General features: G+C 44.0%; 1 protein-coding gene across 4 annotated transcripts in view; it reads left to right on the top strand.

The window, feature by feature from the left end:
- RSU1 (Ras suppressor protein 1) overlaps positions 1 to 20312 on the top strand; it is a 275988-nt gene that overhangs the window by 10386 nt on the left and 245290 nt on the right. For 3 of the 4 annotated variants that reach the window (XM_079913092.1, XM_079913089.1, XM_079913090.1), the window contains exon 3: positions 13380 to 13430. The exons of the other annotated variant lie outside the window; for it this stretch is intronic. In XM_079913092.1, the coding sequence (XP_079769218.1) occupies positions 13380 to 13430 (51 nt within the window). The remainder of the gene's footprint in view (positions 1 to 13379; positions 13431 to 20312) is intronic. 4 annotated transcript variants of the gene reach the window in all.

Here is a 20312-nt window from a genome sequence, read left to right as displayed (position 1 = left end):
CTTTGAGTCAATATTTGTCAAAGGTGTAAGTTCTGTGTCTAGATTCTTTTTTTTTTCTTATGTAGATGTCAAATTCCAGCACCATTTGTTGAGAAGATGATCCTTTTTCCGTTGAATTGCCTTTGCTCCTTTGTCAGAGACCAGTTGACTCTATTTGTGTGGGTCTGTTTCTGCGCACTCTTCTGTGCCAGTGATGTCTTTGTGTTTTTCAATTAGTGGCTGTGGATTTATATAGTAAGTTTTGAGTTGGGACGTGTCAATTTTCTGAGTTTGTTTTTCTTTTTCAATATTTTATTGCTATTTTGGGTCTTCCCATATAAATTCTAGAATCGGTTTGTCGCCATTCACAAAATAAACTTGCTGTGGTTTTCATTGGGATTGCACTGAATCTCTAGATCAAGTTACGAAGAGCGGGGGTAGCCAGGGGCGGGACTGAATGTTCCAGCCCCGGCAACCAGCCCCCATCCTTTAGAAACTTCTGAAAGTCACCTAATTAACATAACAAAGACACCTTTGTTTAGATTCATTGTGGTAAAGCCTCCTGTTTGGGTGTTGTTTAATATCTCTAGAGTTGATATAAGGAGAGAGTATTGTGTCCTGACTCAAAGCACCGACTTTGGAGCCATGGTCCTTATTAATTATCCCACTTTGCCCTTTATTTGTAACATGCCCTTAGATCACTTCCTGTCTTTGTACGTCAATTTCCTCATTGATAAAATGGGAAAAATCTGCCACCCCTCAAATAAAAGATGAGTCTGTGTAGTACCTGATGCAGAGTAGGTACCTCAGAATGATCCTCAGGGCCAGTCGTTAGGACATTTAGCATTTGTTACGCTGAGGCACAGGCTGTTCTCTGGTGGGGCAGCTGAGGCACAGGCTGTTCTCTGGTGGGGCAGCGGGTTTGGGGCTGAAGAGTCTAATGGGCCTTTGAGCGGGAGTGGAGGCGTGGATGCCCTCAGGGGCACATCTGTTTGCTGGACCTGTGTGTGTGGCCGGGAGAGAGGCAGGTGGCAGAGGCTGGGGCAGGATTGTGGGAAGAGATGGAGGGGGACCCCGTGGATGATCAGAAAACAGGTACCGAGATTTGAGCGGGGGGCAGCTGATGACAGATGTCAGTCCAGTAGACTAGGGATCTGGGACTGGACAAGGTGCCCTTGGAGGTCAGGGTAAGGGGTGGCTTGGGGGGAGCAGACGATGGCCGGGGCAAAAGCAATGAAGGGCGGCCTGCAAGGCCATACCGCGTGCTGGGTGTGGGTGCGGGCTGGTGGCCCAGCGGCCCTCAGACACGCGGTGCCTGTCAGAGGACCTACAGCGCTTTGAGCTCGGAGAGCCACCCGGCCCTGTGGAAGATGGTCAGAGATTCTGGGTCTTCCTGCTCTGAAGCCACCAGGGAAAAACATGGCTCTTGGGTTGAGGGTAAGAAGCATGGAGGGACGTTGATCAGGGGGCAGAGAGAAGCCCACCCTCAGCTCCCACGCAGCGGCCTTCTCTGTTGGCAGGAACACAGGGAAGGTGAGAACAGAGCGGTTGGTCTGAAGTGGAAGGTGTGCAAGTATGACGTTGCCCATCTTCATTTTGGGGGAAAAATGAACCAGTGGACTAAGGCTACTTTTTATCTTATTTGTATTTGCCTAGTAGAAAAATACGGTCAGAACTAATCAGATTCTTGCTGGGAAACAGCTTTTAAAGGGTCCTGTCTACTTACTAGTGCTGAAACCTCAGGCAGGTTACCTAACCTCTCTGGGCCTCATTTTTCTCACCTAAAATTGGGAGGGAGGGTGGGCTTCCCTGGTGGCACAGTGGTTAAGAATCCGCCTGCCAATGCAGGGGACAAGGCTTCAAGCCCTGGTCCGGGAAGATCACACATGCCGCGGAGCAACTAAGCCCGTGTGCCACAACTACTGAGCCTGCGCTCTAGAGCCCGTGAGCCACAACTACTGAAGCCCACGTGCCTAGAGCCCATGCTCTGCAACAAGAGAAGCCACCGCAATGAGAAGCCCGTGCACCGCAACGAAGAGTAGCCCCCACTTGCCCCAACTAGAGAAAGCCCGCACGCAGCAACAAAGACCCAACACAGCCAAAAATGAATTTAAAAAAAATGCAAAAGAAGAAAACTAAAATTAGGAGGGAGGCAGAGAGAAATAGTGCTGTCTGTTAGCATTATTGTGAGGAATACATGAGGTAATAAAGTTCTTAGAACCGTGGCCACCACATTTTAAGTGTTTGGTAAACATTAGCTGTTGTGGTTACTCTTTTATTTTAACATTTTTCTTAACATCTTTATTGGAGTATAATTGATTTACAGTGGTGTGTTAGTTTCTGCTTTGTAACAAAATGCATCAGCTATATGTATACATATGTCCCCATATTTCCTCTCTCTTGCGTCTCCCTCCCACCCTCCCTATCCCACGCCTCTAGGTGGTCACAAAGCACCAAGCTGATCTCCCTGTGCTATGCGGTGGCTTCCCACTAGCTATCTGTTTTACATTTGGTAGTGTATGTATGTCCATGCCACTCTCTCACTTCGTCCCAGCTTACCCTTCCCCCTCCCCGTGTCTCAAATCCATTCTCTATGTCTGTGTCTTTATTCCTGTCCTGCCCTTAGGTTCTTCAGAACCATTTTTTAATTTAGAGTCCAGGTATATGTGTTAGCATACAGTATTTGTTTTTCTCTTTCTGACTTACTTCACTTTGTAGGACAGACTCTTGGTCCATCCACTGCACTACAAATAACTCAATTTCGTTTCTTTATATGGCTGAGTAATATTCCATTGTATATATGTGCCACATCTTCTTTATCCATTCATCTGTCAATGGACACTTAGGTTGCTTCCATATCCTGGCTATTGTAAACAGAGCTGCAGTGAACATTGTGGTACCTGACTCTTTTTGAATTATGGTTTTCTCTGGGTATATGCCCAGTAGTGGGATTGCTGGGTCATATGGTAGTTCTGTTTTTAGTTTTCTAGGAAACCTCCGTATTGTTCTCCATAGTGGCTGTATCACTTTACATTCCCACCAACAGTGCAAGAGGGTTATCTTTTCTCCACACCCTCTCCAGCATTTATTGTTTGTAGATGTTTTGATGATGGCCATTCTGACTGGTGTGAGGTGATACCTCATTGTAGTTTTGATTTGCATTTCTCTAATGATTAGTGATATTGAGCATCCTTTCATGTGTTTGTTGGCAATCTGTATATCTTCTTTGGAGAAATGTCTATTTAGGTCTTCTGCCCATTTTTGGATTGGGCTGTTTGTTTTTTTGATATTGAGCTGCATGAGCTGCTTGTAAATTTGGAGATTAATCCTTTGTCAGTTGCTTCATTTGCAAATATTTTCTCGCATTCTGAGGGTTGTCATTTTGTCTTTTTTATGGTCTCCTTTGCTGTGCAAAAGCTTTTAAGTTTCATTAGGTCCCATTTGTTTATTTTTATTTCCATTTCTCTAGGAGGTCGGTCAAAAAGGATCTTGCTATGATTTATGTCATAGAGTGTTCTGCCTATGTTTTCCTCTAAGAGTTTTATAGTGTCTGGCCTTACATTTAGGTCTTTAATCCATTTTGAGTTTATTTCTGTGTATGGTGTTAGGGAGTGTTCTAATTTCATTCTTTTACATGTAGCTGTCCAGTTTTCCCAGCACCACTTATTGAAGAGGCTGTCTTTTCTCCATTGTATATTCTTGCTTCCTTTATCAAAGATAAGGTGACCATATGTGCGTGGGTTTATCTCTGGGCTTTCTATCCTGTTCCATTGATCTATCTTTCTGTTTTTGTGCCAGCACCATACTGTCTTGATTACTGTAGCTTTGTAGTATAGTCTGAAGTCAGGGAACCTGATTCCTACAGCTCTGTTTTTCTTTCTCAAGATTGCTTTGGTTATTTGGGGTCTTTTGTGTTTCCATACAAATTGTGAAATTTTTTGTTCTAGTGCTGTGAAGAATGCCCTTGGTAGTTTGAGAGGGATTGCATTGAATCTTTAGATCACTTTGGGTAGTATAGTCACTTTCACAATGTTGATTCTTCCAATCCAAGAACATAGTATATCTTCCCATCTGTTTGTATCATCTTTAATTTCTTTCATCACTGTCTTATAGTTTTCTGCATACAGGTCTTTTGTCTCCTTAGGTAGGTTTATTCCTAGGTATTTTATTCTTTTTGTTGCAGTGGTAAATGGGAGTGTGTCCTTAATTTCTCTTTCAGATTTTTCATCATTAGTGTATAGGAATGCAAGAGATTTCTGTGCATTAATTTTGTATCCTGCTACTCTACCAAATTCATTGATTAGCTGTAGTAGTTTTCTGGTGGCATCTTTAGGATTCTCTATGTATAGCACCATGTCATCTGCAAACAGTGACAGTTCTACTTCTTTCCAATTTGCATTCCTTTTATTTATTTTTCGTCTCCGATTGCTGTGGCTAAAACTTCCAAAACTATGTCGAATAATAGTGGTGAGAGTGGGCAGCCTTGTCTTGTTCCTGATCTTAGAGGAAATGGTTTCAGTTTTTCACCATTGAGAATGATGTTGGCTGTGCGTCTGTCATATATAGCTTTTATTATGTTGAGGTAGGTTCCCTCTATGCCTACTTTCTGGAGAGTTTTTATCATAAATGGGTGTGGAATTTTGTCCAAAGCTTTCTCTGCATCTATTGAGATGATCATATGGTTTTTCTTCTTCAGTTTGTTAATATGGTGTATCACGTTGATTGATTTGCATATATTGAAGAATCCTTGCATTCCTGGAATAAACCTCACTTGATCATGGTGTATGATCCGTTTAATGTGCTGTTGGATTCTGTTTGCTAGTATTTTGTTGTGGATTTTTGCATCTATGTTCATCAGTGATATTGGTCTGTAGTTTTCTTTCTTTGTGACATCCTTGTCTGGTTTTGGTATCAGGGTGATAGTGGCCTCGTAGAATGAGTTTGGGAGTGTTCCTTCCTCTGCTATATTTTGGAAGAGTTTGAGAAGGATAGGTGTTAGCTCTTCTCTAAGTGTTTGATAAAATTTGTCTGTGAAGCCATCCGGTCCTGGGCTTTTGTTTGTTGGAAGGTTTTTAATCACAGTTTCAATTTCAGTGCTTGTGATTGGTCTGTTTACATTTTCTCTTTCTTCCTGGTTCAGTCTCAGAAGGTTGTGCTTTTCTAAGAATTTGTCCGTTTCCCAGGCTGTCCATTTTATTGGCATAGAGTTGCTTCTAGTAGTCTCTCAAGATCCTTTGTGTTTCTGCAGTGTCAGTTGTTATATTTTAACATTTTTTATTCTAATGAGTGGTTATAAAGTCCCCAGTGTTGCATATTGATGTAGGAGGCATTACATGTATATTAGTTCTTTCTTTTCTTCTCTCTTCTGTGTTTCTCACAGAATCGAATTCAGCTTTTCATTTTAAACATGAGGAACTGCGCTCTAGAGAAATCCAGCGATTTTTTTATTTTCCTCAGTATTCTCATGGAATTACAGTCTGGGTCTCACACTGCTTTAAACTTGGTATTCTAGCTGTGCTCGAGGCCCTCTATGTAACTGTCATGTATCTTCAGGATAGAAAGGACTTTCCACTCTGGTTTATACTCTTTAATGATAGGCATTTCCACCATCTTGAAGAGAACACTCCCCCGAGGTGTGAATATTGTTTTTCCAGTTTAGGAAGAATAAGCTCAAGAGGTAGAATCTGGAAGCCTTGGTTAGAGTCTCAGTTCTGATTCTGGGGGAGTGGGGAGTTTGTGGGGAACCCTAGGAAAATCACTTTACCTCTGGGCCACAGTTTCCTTATCTGTAAATTGAGGAGCTGAAGCTTTTTCCTATAACTGATTTCTAAAAGTACACCTATTTTAGGTTGCACAGTTAAAACAGTTTATACTAGAAAAATTATTCAATACAGACAAGTAAAAAAAAAAAAAAAACTGGGTTAGGGGGAGAAGGTAGGTATGTAGACATAGAATAAAACTGACTCTGGACCTGGAAGCTCTTACGCACCCTGAAGAAACTTTGCAGCACTTGCCTTTTTTTTTTTGCGCGGTACGCGGGCCTCTCACTGCTGTGGCCTCTCCCGTTACGGAGCACAGGCTCCGGACGCGCAGGCGCAGCGGCCATGGCTCACGGGCCCAGCCGCTCCGCGGCATGTGGGATCTTCCCGGACCGGGGCACGAACCCACGTCCCCTGCATCGGCAGGCGGACTCTCAACCACTGCGCCACCAGGGAAGCCCTGTAGCATTTCCTTTTAACGGGAGTTTCGAATCCGCTTACCTCCTTGTGGTGCTGACATTCTGCCTTGTGTTGTGGTTTTTTATCGCCTCCCCTCATTACAGAGTAAGCTCCTTGACGGCAGTGTCTGTGTCTCACGCGTATTCTGTCTTTGTCAACATAACTAAGTACAGTGCGCTGCAAACAGTTTGTAACTCCCTGAGCCTTCCTTCATGTCATCTTCCTCAATCCCCAAAAGCAGTGGACAACCGTGAACCTTAGGCAGCTCACTGTATTTTCCTCTTTAATTCTCCCAGACATCTTCAAAATTAAAAATTTTTCTTTGTCCTTTTTCCTGAAGGAGAGACTGTAAAGCGATGTGTTTGGATGGGAAGGATGTGGGCTCCATGTCGGCAGTAACACGGTGCCTTGGGTCCAGCGTCTTTTGACTTAATGTCCCAGTAGACACAGAAGCCTCAGTCAGTGACCAGCTCATGGCGGTTCTCAGCACGTGTGAATTCTCTGCTCTTATTTACGTAAAGGAAGACGTATCACATTGTTAAAAATCGTCACATATGATAAATTGCTTTCTATTGAATGAAAAAGCAATTAATCATGCTTGAGTGACCATTTATGTGCAAATAGGACTCAGTCAAGTAACCAGTTTTGAAAACTTGCTACCAAAGAGTTTCCACCTCACCGAAGTAGTTGGCTGGGGAGGAAAGGAAAGCTTTCATACCCTGGTGATTTTTTTTTTCCCCCTGAAGTTTTAAATTATGAACAAAATTCAAAAGAAATGTTCTTTTATGATTCTGGGTGTGTTGATGAATACGATATTTGTATTACACCTTGGTATCAAACGTTTTATTGTGCTTCACTTAAATATACTGTCAGAAGCTGCATGCTTAAGATCTGAATCTGCATCCTTCTAGCAGGGGTGCAGTAACTTCAGCGTGTGACGCGGGCAGGCGTTTCAGTCATGCATCTTGGAGACACGGGACCCAGAGTGGTCAGCGTGGCTGCGTGGTGCTCACGTGCGGCCTCTCCCGCAGCCCCGCCGAGTCTCTGAATCTGGGTTACTTAGGGCTGTCGCTGTTTCTAGCCTACCGGGAGCCCAAATGGAAAAGCCTTTGGGATCATCCTGTATTTTCAGTTCAAATGAATTCTTCTTTGTAGTCAACAACTTTGGGAGGAATTGAATTCACAGAGGGTACCGTTTGCAGCGTAATCTGCAGACTTGCCCCGAATTTGAAGGCTGCCCACCCTGGAATTGTAACACAAGTCAAAGGTGACCCTCTTTGAACATCCCAGAGGGTATGGCTGTTCTCCCACTGCAATATTTGATAGCTCAAGAGCTGTCAAAAAAGGGTAAACTAGGGACTTCCCTGGCAGTCCAGTGGTTAAGACGCTGCACTTCCAATGCAAGGGGCCGTGGGTTCGATCCCTGGTGGGGGAACTAAGATCCCGCATGCCGTGTGGCGAGACCAAACAAAATAGTAAACCGTTTGTCTTCTGAAGGTAGTGGTGTCTTTCCGATTGCTTCCATGGGAGCGCAGCCTGTGAAATGAACTGACGGTTACAATCCAGGTTTTGGTGGCCAGTGTTCTAGAATCTTTCATCGGGAACCCAAAGGTGCCCAATTCTGACCTGCGACGAGGCGGCAGAAACTTTCAGGTCCCGTTATCACTGTGTGCGTTTCCAAGACTCGCTCCCCTTGTCTCATCCTGGCTGTGTTTTTTCCCCTGGATAGCAGCGTCACTCCGTGAAGCTAGAACTTTTATCCTTTCTAACGTGCCTCCAGAGGAGTAACTGGCTTCTGATTGCCAGACTGGAGACTGGAGAGACGGGCACGTCGCTGTGACATGGTGGGTTCTTTGGAAAGGAGGTCCGCCACGTCATCATCTGGTGCTGCGGATTTCATCCTGCTTCCTTTCCTCACACTGTCTACTTGATGCTGAAGAAGAAGGAGAGAAAAAAAAGACTGTGTCTGTTTTAAAAAATAACATCTGCTTCCACGTTTTATCTAGAAACCACGATTCTTTTTCTAGGAGTGTTAGCTAGTCCTTTGATTTTCCTGAATATGTTCCATTGCAATATCGCCTGCTCAGTCCAGGCCTGTGTCTTCTCTGTTTTCCATCTCTTCACTCAGATAAGCCTAGAATTGCTTCCATAACCTCCCATTTCCATATATCCTCCAAGTCCAGTTTCAGTGCCTTAAAGCATTTTTGGACGTGTCATCCCACAGTAAATGAGGTCTCCTTTTTTTTTTTTTTTTTTGACTGTGCCACAGGGCTTAGCTCCCCGACCAGGGATCGAACCCTGGCCCCTGCAGTGGCAGCGTGGAGTCCTAACCACTGGACCGCCAGGGAAGTCCCTGTGATGTCTCCTTCTAATCTCCCATTATCCTTTCAGATACACTTCTCTCGTGCCCACGATCCTTTTATATTTTGCAGTTTAGGATTTTGGTGCGTATTCTGTGTTACCTAAATTGAGGGACTGTGTGGCATATCATGCAAACCAGGGCAGTTTTGAGAGGGAAAGTGGGCGCAATCCAGGACTGTCCCAGTCTCATGAGGATGTACTGTTGACGTTACTTCTAACAGAATCTCCGAGGAAGAGACCATTGACACTCTGAGCGTGCCTGGTAAATATCCAGTTGTGGCTCGTGGGCTCAGTAGCTGTGGCACGTGGGCTCAGTAGTTGTGGCTCACGGGCTGTATAGCGCAGGCTCAGTAGTTGTGGCGCACGGGCTTAGTTGCTCCGCGGCATGTGGGATCTTCCCGGACCAGGGCTCGAACCCGTGTCCCCTGCACTGGCAGGTGGATTCCTCACCACTGCGCCACCAGGGAAGTCCCCACATACCGTTTCTAAAGGCTGAAGACAGAATGGTATCTGAGGCACGGCAGCAGTCAACTGAATATGCCAACACGTTTTCTCAGTTATTTAGCTGACTTTTGGAAGTGCATTCGACTTAGAAAATGCCCGGCAGTGCATGGTTTAATATCGCTTTAGGAAGTTTAGTAACAGTTTGTTGTCACTGTTCTGGTGCCACTGCAACCTGACAGTTCCTGGCTGGCAGGACCGTAAGGTATGATATTCCTGCAGCGGGAGACTTCCCAGTGTGCGGTTAGGGTTAGCAGGGCAGGTCAGTGAGGACAGCCTCATTCCATTTCACCCACATGATTGACTAGGGTGGCTATTGTACTATTAAATAAGCCATTCTATTCTGCTAGACCTTTTCTCCTTTTTTAACACTGCAGTTTCCATAGGAAACCCACAATGGACTCACCACGGCCAAGTGGAGGGGAGTGGCAGGTTGCATGAATATGTCCGTTGGTCCTTGGTCTTTGCCTGTCACAGACTTTGTGATTGATTCTGTGATTTCAGTTCTGTCCAACTTAACTGCTCTCCCCGCAGACCCAGCCTGGAGTCCTTTGTTGCCCTAAACATTTCCTCACAGATCTTTTATTAACTTTTTCTTTTCTGCTCTAATTTTTCTCCCTCTTACCTACTTTAGCATGTAGCCCTGTAACAATAATGAGGAAGAAAAATACATCTCTAGTGGTGTGATCAGGTGAAGCAACAAATGCACTTCTCTTCTCTATTTAAAAAAAAAAAAAGGACTTTCAAACTTACTGATTTTCTCCCCGGCTAAATGCTTGTAGAGAAGACAGAATGAAAAGATTGAAAAGGCCCAACTTTTCCTAATTAAATCTTTCATTGTGAATGTTAGCTGGGAGAAGAGCAACGTTTTTTTCTCTTTAATTATGGTAGTTGTGATATTTTAGGAAAAATTACGGCAGGAGGCGATCAGATTATCAGGGGTTTTTTGCTTTTGTCATCAGAATTGATTTCTGTGACTCTCAAATGGAGTGGTTTGCTAGTGTGAGATGCTGCTAGTTGTCTGTTTTGGTTTGCCCCATCTTTGTGGGTTATAAAACCCCTAATTGTATCTGCATGTGGTCACTTGGAATCCAGGCTGTGTTTCCCCACCTGTTTTGCATCTAGGCATCACTGTATTACAAAATGTTGATTAATTGCTTGTAAACGGAAGTGCCCTGTGCAATTTCTTGGAAGAATTGTGAAGGAGGAAGGCTTTTCCCCCTTTCCGTCTCCCTAAGGGGAATGCAGGCATGATGGCTAAGCTCAGGCAGCCTTTTTGGAGCATGAGGTGGGATCCATGAATGGCTGAGCAACAAGATACCAGGAACCTCTGGACTGCCCGTGTGTGAGTGAGAGAGAAACTCTTGTGTAACACCTGTTATCTGTGGTTTGTTCTCCTATGATACTGACCACTGTCTTAACTCGTATATCTCTGAATCTGTTTCATCTGGTTTTGTATGAGGACAGCTCTTGGAGATTTTTTGTTTTCATATCAGACTCTATGCCTCAGAGGTAAAGGAATGCTTTATCTGGGGGACAAGAACAGTCTTAACTCCTGTAAATACAAATCTGTGAGATGTTCTGCAGCGTCTAGAGTCTAACTTGTCATGTAAGAAGCCATCATGGTGATGCTTTTAAAATCACAAAAATGCTCTTCCCCTGTGCTTTGCCTTTCTCTTCCTCCTCCCCTAAGGTTTCAATCCCGAAGCCGGTAAGTGCAACAGAAAAAGAGGCATTCAGGTGTTGGGGGGTGGGCGCGGTGACCCAGAGCAGGGTGGGGAGCCTGGCTTGGGGGGTCCAAGCCCCAAAGCAGGACCAGGGCCAGGAGGTTGGAGGTGCAGGTGAGGAGGGTGAACTGGGCAGGTGTCCAGGTAGGAAGAAAGAGCATGGGGAGATGGGTTCCTGCATTAATACACGGGTGCATAGTTGAAAGAACCCAGAAGGTTCCTCAGAGCCCACTCACCCAGGGAGTTAATGAGGGCACAGGACATAGCTTAGCAGGGGTTACAAAGCACAGGCGAACGCCAGGGTTCCCAGGGGCTCACTGGCGCAGCCCCCCAGGCTCGTTTCTTGGTTGCTCAGGGCACACTTTATCTCCAGGTAAGAACTTTCAAGACATATTCAACGAGTCTGGGTGTTGGGAGTGCATGGGCAGAAATGTCTAGTGCTGTCTTCTGTGCCCAGCTGGTCAGGTGCCTCTAACCAGGTATAAGCCAGCGACCTGCACATTCCCGGACATGTGAACGTGCTGGTCCTGGAGCCTCCAGGTGTTTGCAACTTTGAACAGGACATGACACATCTCGAGCTCATCTACTCATCTGGATCTTGACCCAGAATCAGTATCAGACTTCCAGGTGTCCCTGCAGGTCAGCATAGAGCCATCCCAACACGGCTGTAAGATAACCCTGCTTCACGCAGTTATATGTAGGGGTATCGATGGCGTACGTAAGGAGGTTAAAAATAATGGACGCCAGAGTTCTCGCTGTTAGAGAAGGGAGTTAACAAATAGGAAACGGAGAAAATGAGAATGAACCATGCAGTGTTGTATTGGAATCCATCTATTGGTGTGAACTTGGGATTCAAGTTCAGATGTGTGTGTACAGATCTGTACAGATGTGTGTGTGTGGGGGTGAGTGTGTGTATTCTCTCATTCTGTGCACTGAGAATACTGAGCCCCCAAGTAACAATGAGCACATCTAGTGCCCAGATTTTGGCTTGTAAGTACTATTTTCCACAGAATCAGCTCATTGGAGAAATGGCTGATTGATTCCAAGCCTGTGGCAGCAAAAGTACAAGATGAGCTTGACTGTCTCTTGCCAGAAAGCAGGGAAGTCCTCAGTGATGGGGACGCGTCAAAAGGACATTGGGACATTTGCTGAAACTTGGGGGCTGAGGATTAGATGGTAATGATGTATCATGCTCAGTTTTTGACTTTGGTGATTATGTTGTGGTTTTGCAGGAAAATGTCTTTGTAGGAATACCCTAAAGTTTATGGGACATCAAGCCAACAGCTTAATCTCAAATGGGTCAGGGCAGAAAAGCAGGTCTTTGCATTGTATCTTCTCTAACTTTGTGGGAGGTTGAACAAAAGAAAAACACTCAAAAATTGTGGTCAGCGATGATACCTGTTTTTTTCAAGGATGCTGGGGTCCAACCCTGAGACCCTTCTTGAGAAAAAATATTTGTCTTATTATTCCTTTATGGAAAAAACTCTGTTGCATTAAAATAATGCATTAATAATAATAATAATGCATTAATGCAACTCTGTTGCATTAAAATAACATTCTTATAGAAAGAATATTGGAAAAATTTTTTAAAATTTTTAAATGTTTCTTCACTAATACATCTGCGTTTAAAATTGTAATATAAAGTATACTGTATAAAGTATACTGTATTTAATTAGTATATTTAGTATATTGTGTAAAATCATTTAGATTTTAATTTATATATAAATATTTAATTTATATAAATAGGTGTGTGTGTGTGTGTGTGTGTGTATATATATATATATGTAAAATTTATATATATGCCCACAAAAATATACATATAGCTTGCTGACCAGGCAGTGAAGTTTTAGAACCCAAAGTAGAAGGCAGGTCACTTTTTTCCGTCTGGCTTTTTTTTTTTTTCCTTTTCTTTCTTTTCTTCTTCTTTTTCTTTTTTAAATGGATCTGTATGTATATTTTCTTTCTTGGTAGTTGGAAAAACCTGTTTTTCTTTTAAAGCAGACCTCATCTTTTTCAGCAGATTAAGCCTCCATGATAATGTTCGAAATTGGTGAGCAATCTGCTGCTGCTTTGAAATGTCAACCAAAACTTGTAAAGGAGCTTGTGGAAGGTTCTTACTGGGATCAACTGAGAGCCTGTAGCAGCGTTTCGGGGTTGACCGTGGGCTCAGGGGCGGTAGGGTGACGTGGTCCCTGTCTCGACACGATGGTTTGTTTAAGCGTGTGGGGAAGTGGGGGAGGAGCTGTCCCTCCCCGGGCTCTGGGCCGGATCTCCTGACCGGTCCCCTTAGTGAGATGGGCTCTTGAGGCTGGACCACTGGGCCCGGCCGCCGAGCGGCACTAACGGGGCCTTGTCGCGTTTGGCCCTGCGACGTTAACGCCGTCAGTGCTGACTCGCTCTGCTCTGCTAATTGCATAGCTTTTCCTGATTTGGTTTAACATTGAGCAGACAGCCTTCTGTGAACCCCTGCTTCTCTTTTTTCGAGCGATAACACTCCAACCTGGGAAAATAACTTAGCGCTTCACCTTGTAGGAGTGTAGGTGTACTTTGGGAACATTAACTGACTGTGTGATTTCTCTTTTTTCTTTTACAGTCACCCTGTCCCACATCACACAGCTGGTCCTCAGCCACAACAAGCTAACGAGTAAGTCAGCGCCGTCCTGTTACACAACTTCTGACTTTTAGGGACTGTGGCGGTACTGCTGATTCTTCTGTCTTCCTTTACAGACACTAATGACAAGTGATTATTTAGGCAAACCGAGAGGTTACTTGGGTGACACTAAGGCCCCTGAGCAGATGGTGGTCCTGTATTTTGTAGTTTGCTCTATTTTGAGGATTCTTCCCTATCATGTGTGTAAACTGCAGAAAGACAGTGACATTGTCTGGAAATGGTCCCCTTAGGGCATGGTAATTACTGCAGTGACCTGAAATGCTGAGACTTTCATTATTATTTAAAAAAAAAAAAACTTATCAAAAAGAGGAGGGCTTCCCTGGTGGCACAGTGGTTAAGAATCCGCCTGCCAGTGCAGGGGACATGGGTTTGAGCCCTGGTCCGGGAAGATCCCACATGCCGCGGAGCAGCTAAGCCCGTGCACCACAACTACTGAGCCTGCACTCTAGAGCCCGTGAGCCACAACTCCTGAGCCCACGTGCCACAACTCCTGAAGCCCGCGCGCCTAAAGCCCGTGCTCCGCAACAAGAGAAACCACCGCAATGAGAAGCCCGCGCACCGCAACAAAGAGTAGCCCCCGCTCACCACAACTAGAGAAAGCCCATGCACAGCAATGAAGACCCAATTAATTAAAAAAAAAGTTAGAATAAGAGTTCTTTGCTTTCATTTATACTTTCTCCTCAAAAGGGGAAGATGTAACTGTTGCTATACTTTTCTTCCCTGCTTGATGGGGGGAGAAGAAAAGCCCAAAGTTGTAAAAATTATATAAACTTGCATCTGCGTTTTTCAAGTTCTTGAGTCTGGTTTCCAAGGAAAATTGTCCTGGGCATTGGCAGTGGTACGGTTAACATATAGTTGATTTCATACCTCTTTGTAACGTATCTTCTGTGAATAATTGTGGGCCATTTTATTTATTTATTTTTATTTATTTCTTTATTTTTTTGTGGTACGCGGGCCTCTCACTGTTGTGGCCTCTCCCGTTGTGGAGCACAGGCTCCGGACGCGCAGGCTCAGCGGCCATGGCTCACGGGCCCAGCCGCTCCGCGGCATGTGGGATCCTCCCGGACCGCGGCACGAACCCGCATCCCCTGCATCGGCAGGTGGACTCCCAACCACTGCGCCACCAGGGAAGCCCGCCATTTTATTTTTAGAGCTGTGGCTTTAAAGTTTTTAATGACAGGGACCCACTCTGCCATCTGATTTCTAATTGACGGTCACTTCTTTGTGCTTGCCATATTTCCTGCAGACTTGAATGATTTTTGTAATCATGTGGCCGGAATTTGTTAGGGAGCTTTCCACGTCCAGTGAAACGAAGCAGAATGTCATGTTGAGGGATTTGTGTCGCGAATTTATGTGTGTGTGTGTGTTACATACAGCTTGAAGCAGTGTTACAGAGCTGTTGATGACTGAGAATTGAGTGGCAGTTAGGGCCCCTCGTGTGCAGCAGACAGGCATATGAGTTCATTTTTAGCAAAAAGCACATGTTTGTATGGCAAGGACAGAGGGGCACAGTTGTCATGTTTGCATATCGGGGGCTCCAGCAACTGAAAGTGAGGCTGACAGGTCACGTGTGATCGTTATTGTAACAGGTAATATGCTGCCACTTTCATTGTTTTTGTAATAAACGGTTCTGCTCTTCACTGAGACCCTAATCCCAGTTCAGAGGGGATTTGCAGTTGGTCTTGGAGGGGGGGACTGCATGATCCCTAAATGACCCCAGATTTTGTGAGCAGAAATTCCAGAAGCTGTCTGTCATTTAGCTCATGAACATATTTCTTAATTGCCAAGCTTACTACTGTTGTTAGATCTTGCATCATCATCAGAGCAAAAGTTTCCATTTAAACAAGAAAGCCAAACATGTTTTATGCCTACTATACCATTAATTGATCTGGTCCTTAAAAAGTCTTTCAGGTGGTTGTAGTTTATTTCTTTTTAAATGTCCCCAAAGAGAGAAATCTCAGGGATCAGGGGATCAATTTGTCTTTCCGGGCATGCAACATGAGATTAATTTGGGTAGGCATAAATACGGTTAAATTGTGTCTGCTGCTGAAGAGGTTCGCTGTGAATGGATGCAAACTTTTTATTTATTTCTTCCTTTTTTTTTTTTCTTCCCCTTTCTCCCATTTGAGACACTCTTGACCTAATCCAGTAAGCTCTAATTAATTGTCTTGGTAAATTCTGTTTCAAGCCACTGTGAGTGGTGTCAGTGACACCCGATCTGTTCCATCCACTAAGGTCAAATTAGCATCTTTTACTGTTTTTCTGGCATTTAAATGAATGGCTTTGCTATGGTTTTTCCAGTGTTTATAGTAAATATGTCCATTTGATGGAAATATAAATATGCATTACACGGAGGTGGGTGTGCCCACCCTCCTGTCACTTTTTATTGTAATCAGTGTCTTTCACTTTCCGTGGTCTTTAACGGGGACTGGCTGACAGCACCGCATTCAAACTCAGACTCAAAAGATAAACCCCTCAGCACTGCTTTCATCTTGAAAAAGTATGTGTGTTTTTCTCTTCGTGTGCCAGTTACACTGTCATGATATCTCCTGTTGTGTACTTAGGGAATGAATCACCAGCTTCCTCACACTGGGACCTTGATCTGGGGACAGCTCTTGACTCCACGGACCCGAGTCGGTATCTGTAGGGCCGTTGGAACAGTGTAGCACTCGCACCTTTTCATGCTGGTGGTTTTGACATCAATGGGTCCACTCAACGCAGTACGACCTAGGCCACGTGGAAGGGGGAAGCGGGCTGATGACCCCTAAATTCCCCAAGATTTTGTGAGTGGAAATTCTTGACGTTTTCGACACAAGAGTTCGTAAACGTCTTTCAAAATTGTCAGCGTGATCGCTGTTAGAGGTTCCTCATTATTACAGCGACACGATTGACGATTAAACCTGGGGCTTGGGGCCCTGCTGATGGATTTTGGTGCAGTGACTGCGGGGTGACCCTGCCGGCAGCAACTTGCCCAGGTACACGTTCCCGCGATGCACGGAACGAGTGGGAGGCTGAGTTGCAAGTGAATCTTTTCCTTCTGCGTTTCTGCTGTGACTGGACAGGTAGCTCTCTGGGCACCGGAAGGAGGTGCTTTTCTGGCTTCAGAGGAAAGCTGAGGTTCTGACGCCAGGCCGCCCCACCCCTCCCTTCCTCCCTTGCCTGCCCCCTCCTCCACCCTCCGCCTCCACCCTCCGCCCACCCTCCTCCCACACCCCTGCCCTCCAGGGCCAACCAGAACCCTCTCTTCCCCCAATGCCTATTGTTCGTAGACTCTTGACACCAGGGTGGCCCTTTCTCGTCCTCCTGTTGCTTCCTGTTCCTTCCTCTCCAGATATATCTTAAGCTTTGTTGAAGGCAGGGACCATGTCTTGTTCTTTTTTTTCCCTTCATATTTATTTATTTATTTGGCTGTGCCAGGTCTTTGTGGCCACCTGCGGGCTCTTAGTTGCAGCGTGTGCACTTCTTAGTTGTGGCATGTGGGCTCCTTAGTTGTGGCATGTGGGGTCTTAGTTGTGGCATGTGGGGTCTTAGTTGTGGCATGTGGGCTCTTATTTGTGGCATGTGGGCTCCTTAGTTGTGGCATGCGGGATCTTAGTTCCCCGACCAGGGATCGAACCTGGGCCCCCTGCATTGGGAGCACGGAGTCTTAGCCACTGGACCACCAGGGAAGTCCCTCTTATTCTTCTTTAAGGCCTGATGCTGAGTGCACAGCAGCTTCCCAGTCAGTCCTCATAGAAAGCAATAGTGGTTGATGGGAGGGGGCAGACAGAGGACCAGCAGGGCCGGGGGGGAAATAGCTGGCTTCCGTGAAGTGGTCAGTGTAGGAAGCTGATAGTTTCCTCAGGATCAGCTGGTTAACGGACTTGGTTAGCTGTGACCACTACACACTTCTGTTTCTTAACTACTTATAGGCTCACTTCAAATGTGCTGAACCGTGAGTGCTCTAAAGAAACAGAACCTCAGGTCCTAGAAATTGCTGTCTGTGCCCCCTTTATAGGGGCCCTTTCATAGGTAAGGGATGATGTGCTGACATGGTACAGGCAGACCTCGCTTTATTGCACCTGGCAGACATTGCGTTTTTGTGGGGGAAATTGAAGGTCTGTGGCAACCCTGCGTCGAGCAAGGCTGTTGGCACGCTTTTTTTCCTACAGCATTTGCTTACCTCGTGTCTCTGCATCACACTTTGGTAACTCTCACAGTATTTCAAACCCTTCACCAGCAAAAAGATGACAGCTCGTTGAAGGCTCAGATGATGATGGTTTGCACTTTTTTTTTTTAGCAATAAAGTACTTTTTAAGGTATGTACATTGTTTTCTAGACATAATGCTTTGCACACTTAATAGATGACAGGATAGTATAAACATAACTGTTACAGGCACCAGGAAGCCAAAAATTGGTGTGACTCAGTTTACAGCAGTAATCTCTTTATTGTGGTGGGTGGTCTGGAACCAAACCTGCATTGTCCCCAAGGTGTGCCTGTGCTCCTCGGGGACACCTAAGGACCCACGGTGGGGAAAGCGGGCATCATGACCACCCATGGGTGCTTTTTTCCACCCAGCGACCCTTGTGGGCTCAGCTGAGTTTCACTTCTCCAAAAGGAAGTGAAGACCTATACTATCCCGTGTCTTTGGGTTTGGAACCTGCTACTCTTTCACTTAGTTTTATATATTTAAGGTCCCGAATGATTTACTAATATTTTCATACAGTGAATTGTAGGTTAAGTTTCTTGAAATTAGGAGCCCTGTCATATGCTCATATATGTTGTACCATCCCACAGCAGTGCCAGAAGTGTGCAGAACATGAAACAGACACTCAGTTAATGCCGGTTGATTAGTGGCTTGGTAGGTGGTACGTTTTGCTAAGTCCCAGCAGTCCGAGATGATAGACTCAAGGGCTTGCTTGCTCTCAGTGTGTCTAAGATGGGGACACAGCATTATTTCAAAGGTGATCTTCCTGTGTCCCTGCTCTCCTGCCTTGGTGATGACCCTCCCTTGTAAATAAGCCAGGGTTAGATGAGTCTTTTTCAGTCTGCGCCTTATCTGATCCCTGGTTTTTATGGTATTTGGGAGTTTTAGCTTTGTAAATGTTTTTCTGCTTGTTTGCAGTCTTAAAGAGGAATTTCTTTCTGAGACAACCATTTTAAGCCTTGTCCACTAGAGGTCACTGTTGGGATACGTTACTTTTTTTTTTTTTCCTCCTCATTTTGTACTAAAAGATTAGAAATCAAATTTGTGTTGTCAGACGAGATTTTTTTGCAAGTTTCTCGGCTCCGTCCAACAGGGATGTTACTACTTCCATTTACATAATGCAGTTTTGCCATAATTAATGTAGATAAGGAGGTATGTTATTTTTCTGTTTGGCTCCCCAAATTTAAGTATACATTCAGTGTCACGTGTCATTTTTAGTGTTTATTATGGCTACTTTCTCATGTTAGAAACTTTTCTTCCAGTCTGTTCAAAGTGAGAGGATTTTATTGCCTTTTATAGTAATTTTCGTATTGAGTATATATGAGATTTTTTTTCTCCTGTGGAAGAAAGAAGTTTAAAATATGTATGTATGTGACTAGATTTTAATTTAAAAATAACCGTGCATTTTGTGCATATTTAAACTGATTCTTTTACTGAATGCCACTGTGTAGGGAAGAATACGATGCATTCTGAAATGAATTACATTCTGCGTCACTGATAAAACAGTCTCTGAGCATCAATTTTTCAATGTGATGCTTTTCTTAATTTGAAAAAGAATTTTATTCTTACAGCCAAACCTATGTACAAATATTGCCAGCACCTTAAATGTGACAACAGTATTTATTTTCATTTTGTGACCCATGCATGTTAAGGACTAAACCCTCCTCATTTTCCGCAAGATGCAAAGGAGGTCTTTTTGCTTTGTGCAAACACTGAACAACCAGCTCTATGTAAACCTTTCATAAGTGTGGGTCTCTGAATGTAATTGTTTAGTTTTATACTTTGAACTTTTAACTGTCATGTAAAACATTCTCTTGAGATATTAGCAGCTTTGCCAGCCGTAACTGTGACCCTGTCTTGTCATTTAATGTGTCGGAAATGGCTAGGCAGGCAGTAAACCTAAGTGTGATGGCAAAACTTACGTCTTTTTTTTAACAGGCTGTTTCTTATTAGTTATAGCTTATCTATGAGTTCAAAATTATAATGAACAAGAAAATACTAGGGTATTTTCTTTAGTGATTTCAGTAACTTCTTTATAAAGATAATATTCTAAACACATGGAAGCTAATATAATGTTTTAAGATTTTATGCAGATATATATATTGATAGTATCTCTACTGTACATCTTATTATAAAGGAATTAAGGAACATGTTTTGCATGAAAATATTGCAGTCTCAAAATATGCAGGTCCAATTATAACGAAGAAAAGTGAGCAGTTTTTAAAAAGCATAATAAACTGAAACCCTTTTCGACAGACATAATAGATTGTTGAGATGAATGAGAAAAATTAACTGTCCCAACTTGTAAGAATGACCTTCACCAGTCTTCCAGCACCTTCCTATTGCCAAATGTCTAGTTATTTCCTCTTCCATAGATTATTTGTCATGCCTTATGCAAAAGTTCTTGTGCATGGCTTGTATGAAATTAAACTATGAGGGAGAATATGCAAAATAAATCACCTCTCTGTCATGAATTTACCTTGTGACAGTATCAAAACAACTTGCTGTTTGCATTTTAACAGAGTACAAATGTATTTATAATACAGAGGCTTTGATCAATAGCTTATTTTTTTAATTAGTGCACATTCATCAATTTGTTCCTGTGCCATCATTTGAAAGATTGGATTCGAAAAAATGTATACATAGTATTGAGCCAGACAAGCTATTA

The sequence above is a fragment of the Stenella coeruleoalba genome (genome assembly GCF_951394435.1).
Source record: "Stenella coeruleoalba genome assembly, chromosome: 2".
NCBI classification, from domain to species: Eukaryota; Metazoa; Chordata; class Mammalia; order Artiodactyla; family Delphinidae; genus Stenella; species Stenella coeruleoalba.
Note: the sequence above shows the minus strand (reverse complement) of the source record. Positions and strands in the feature narration are given on the sequence as shown.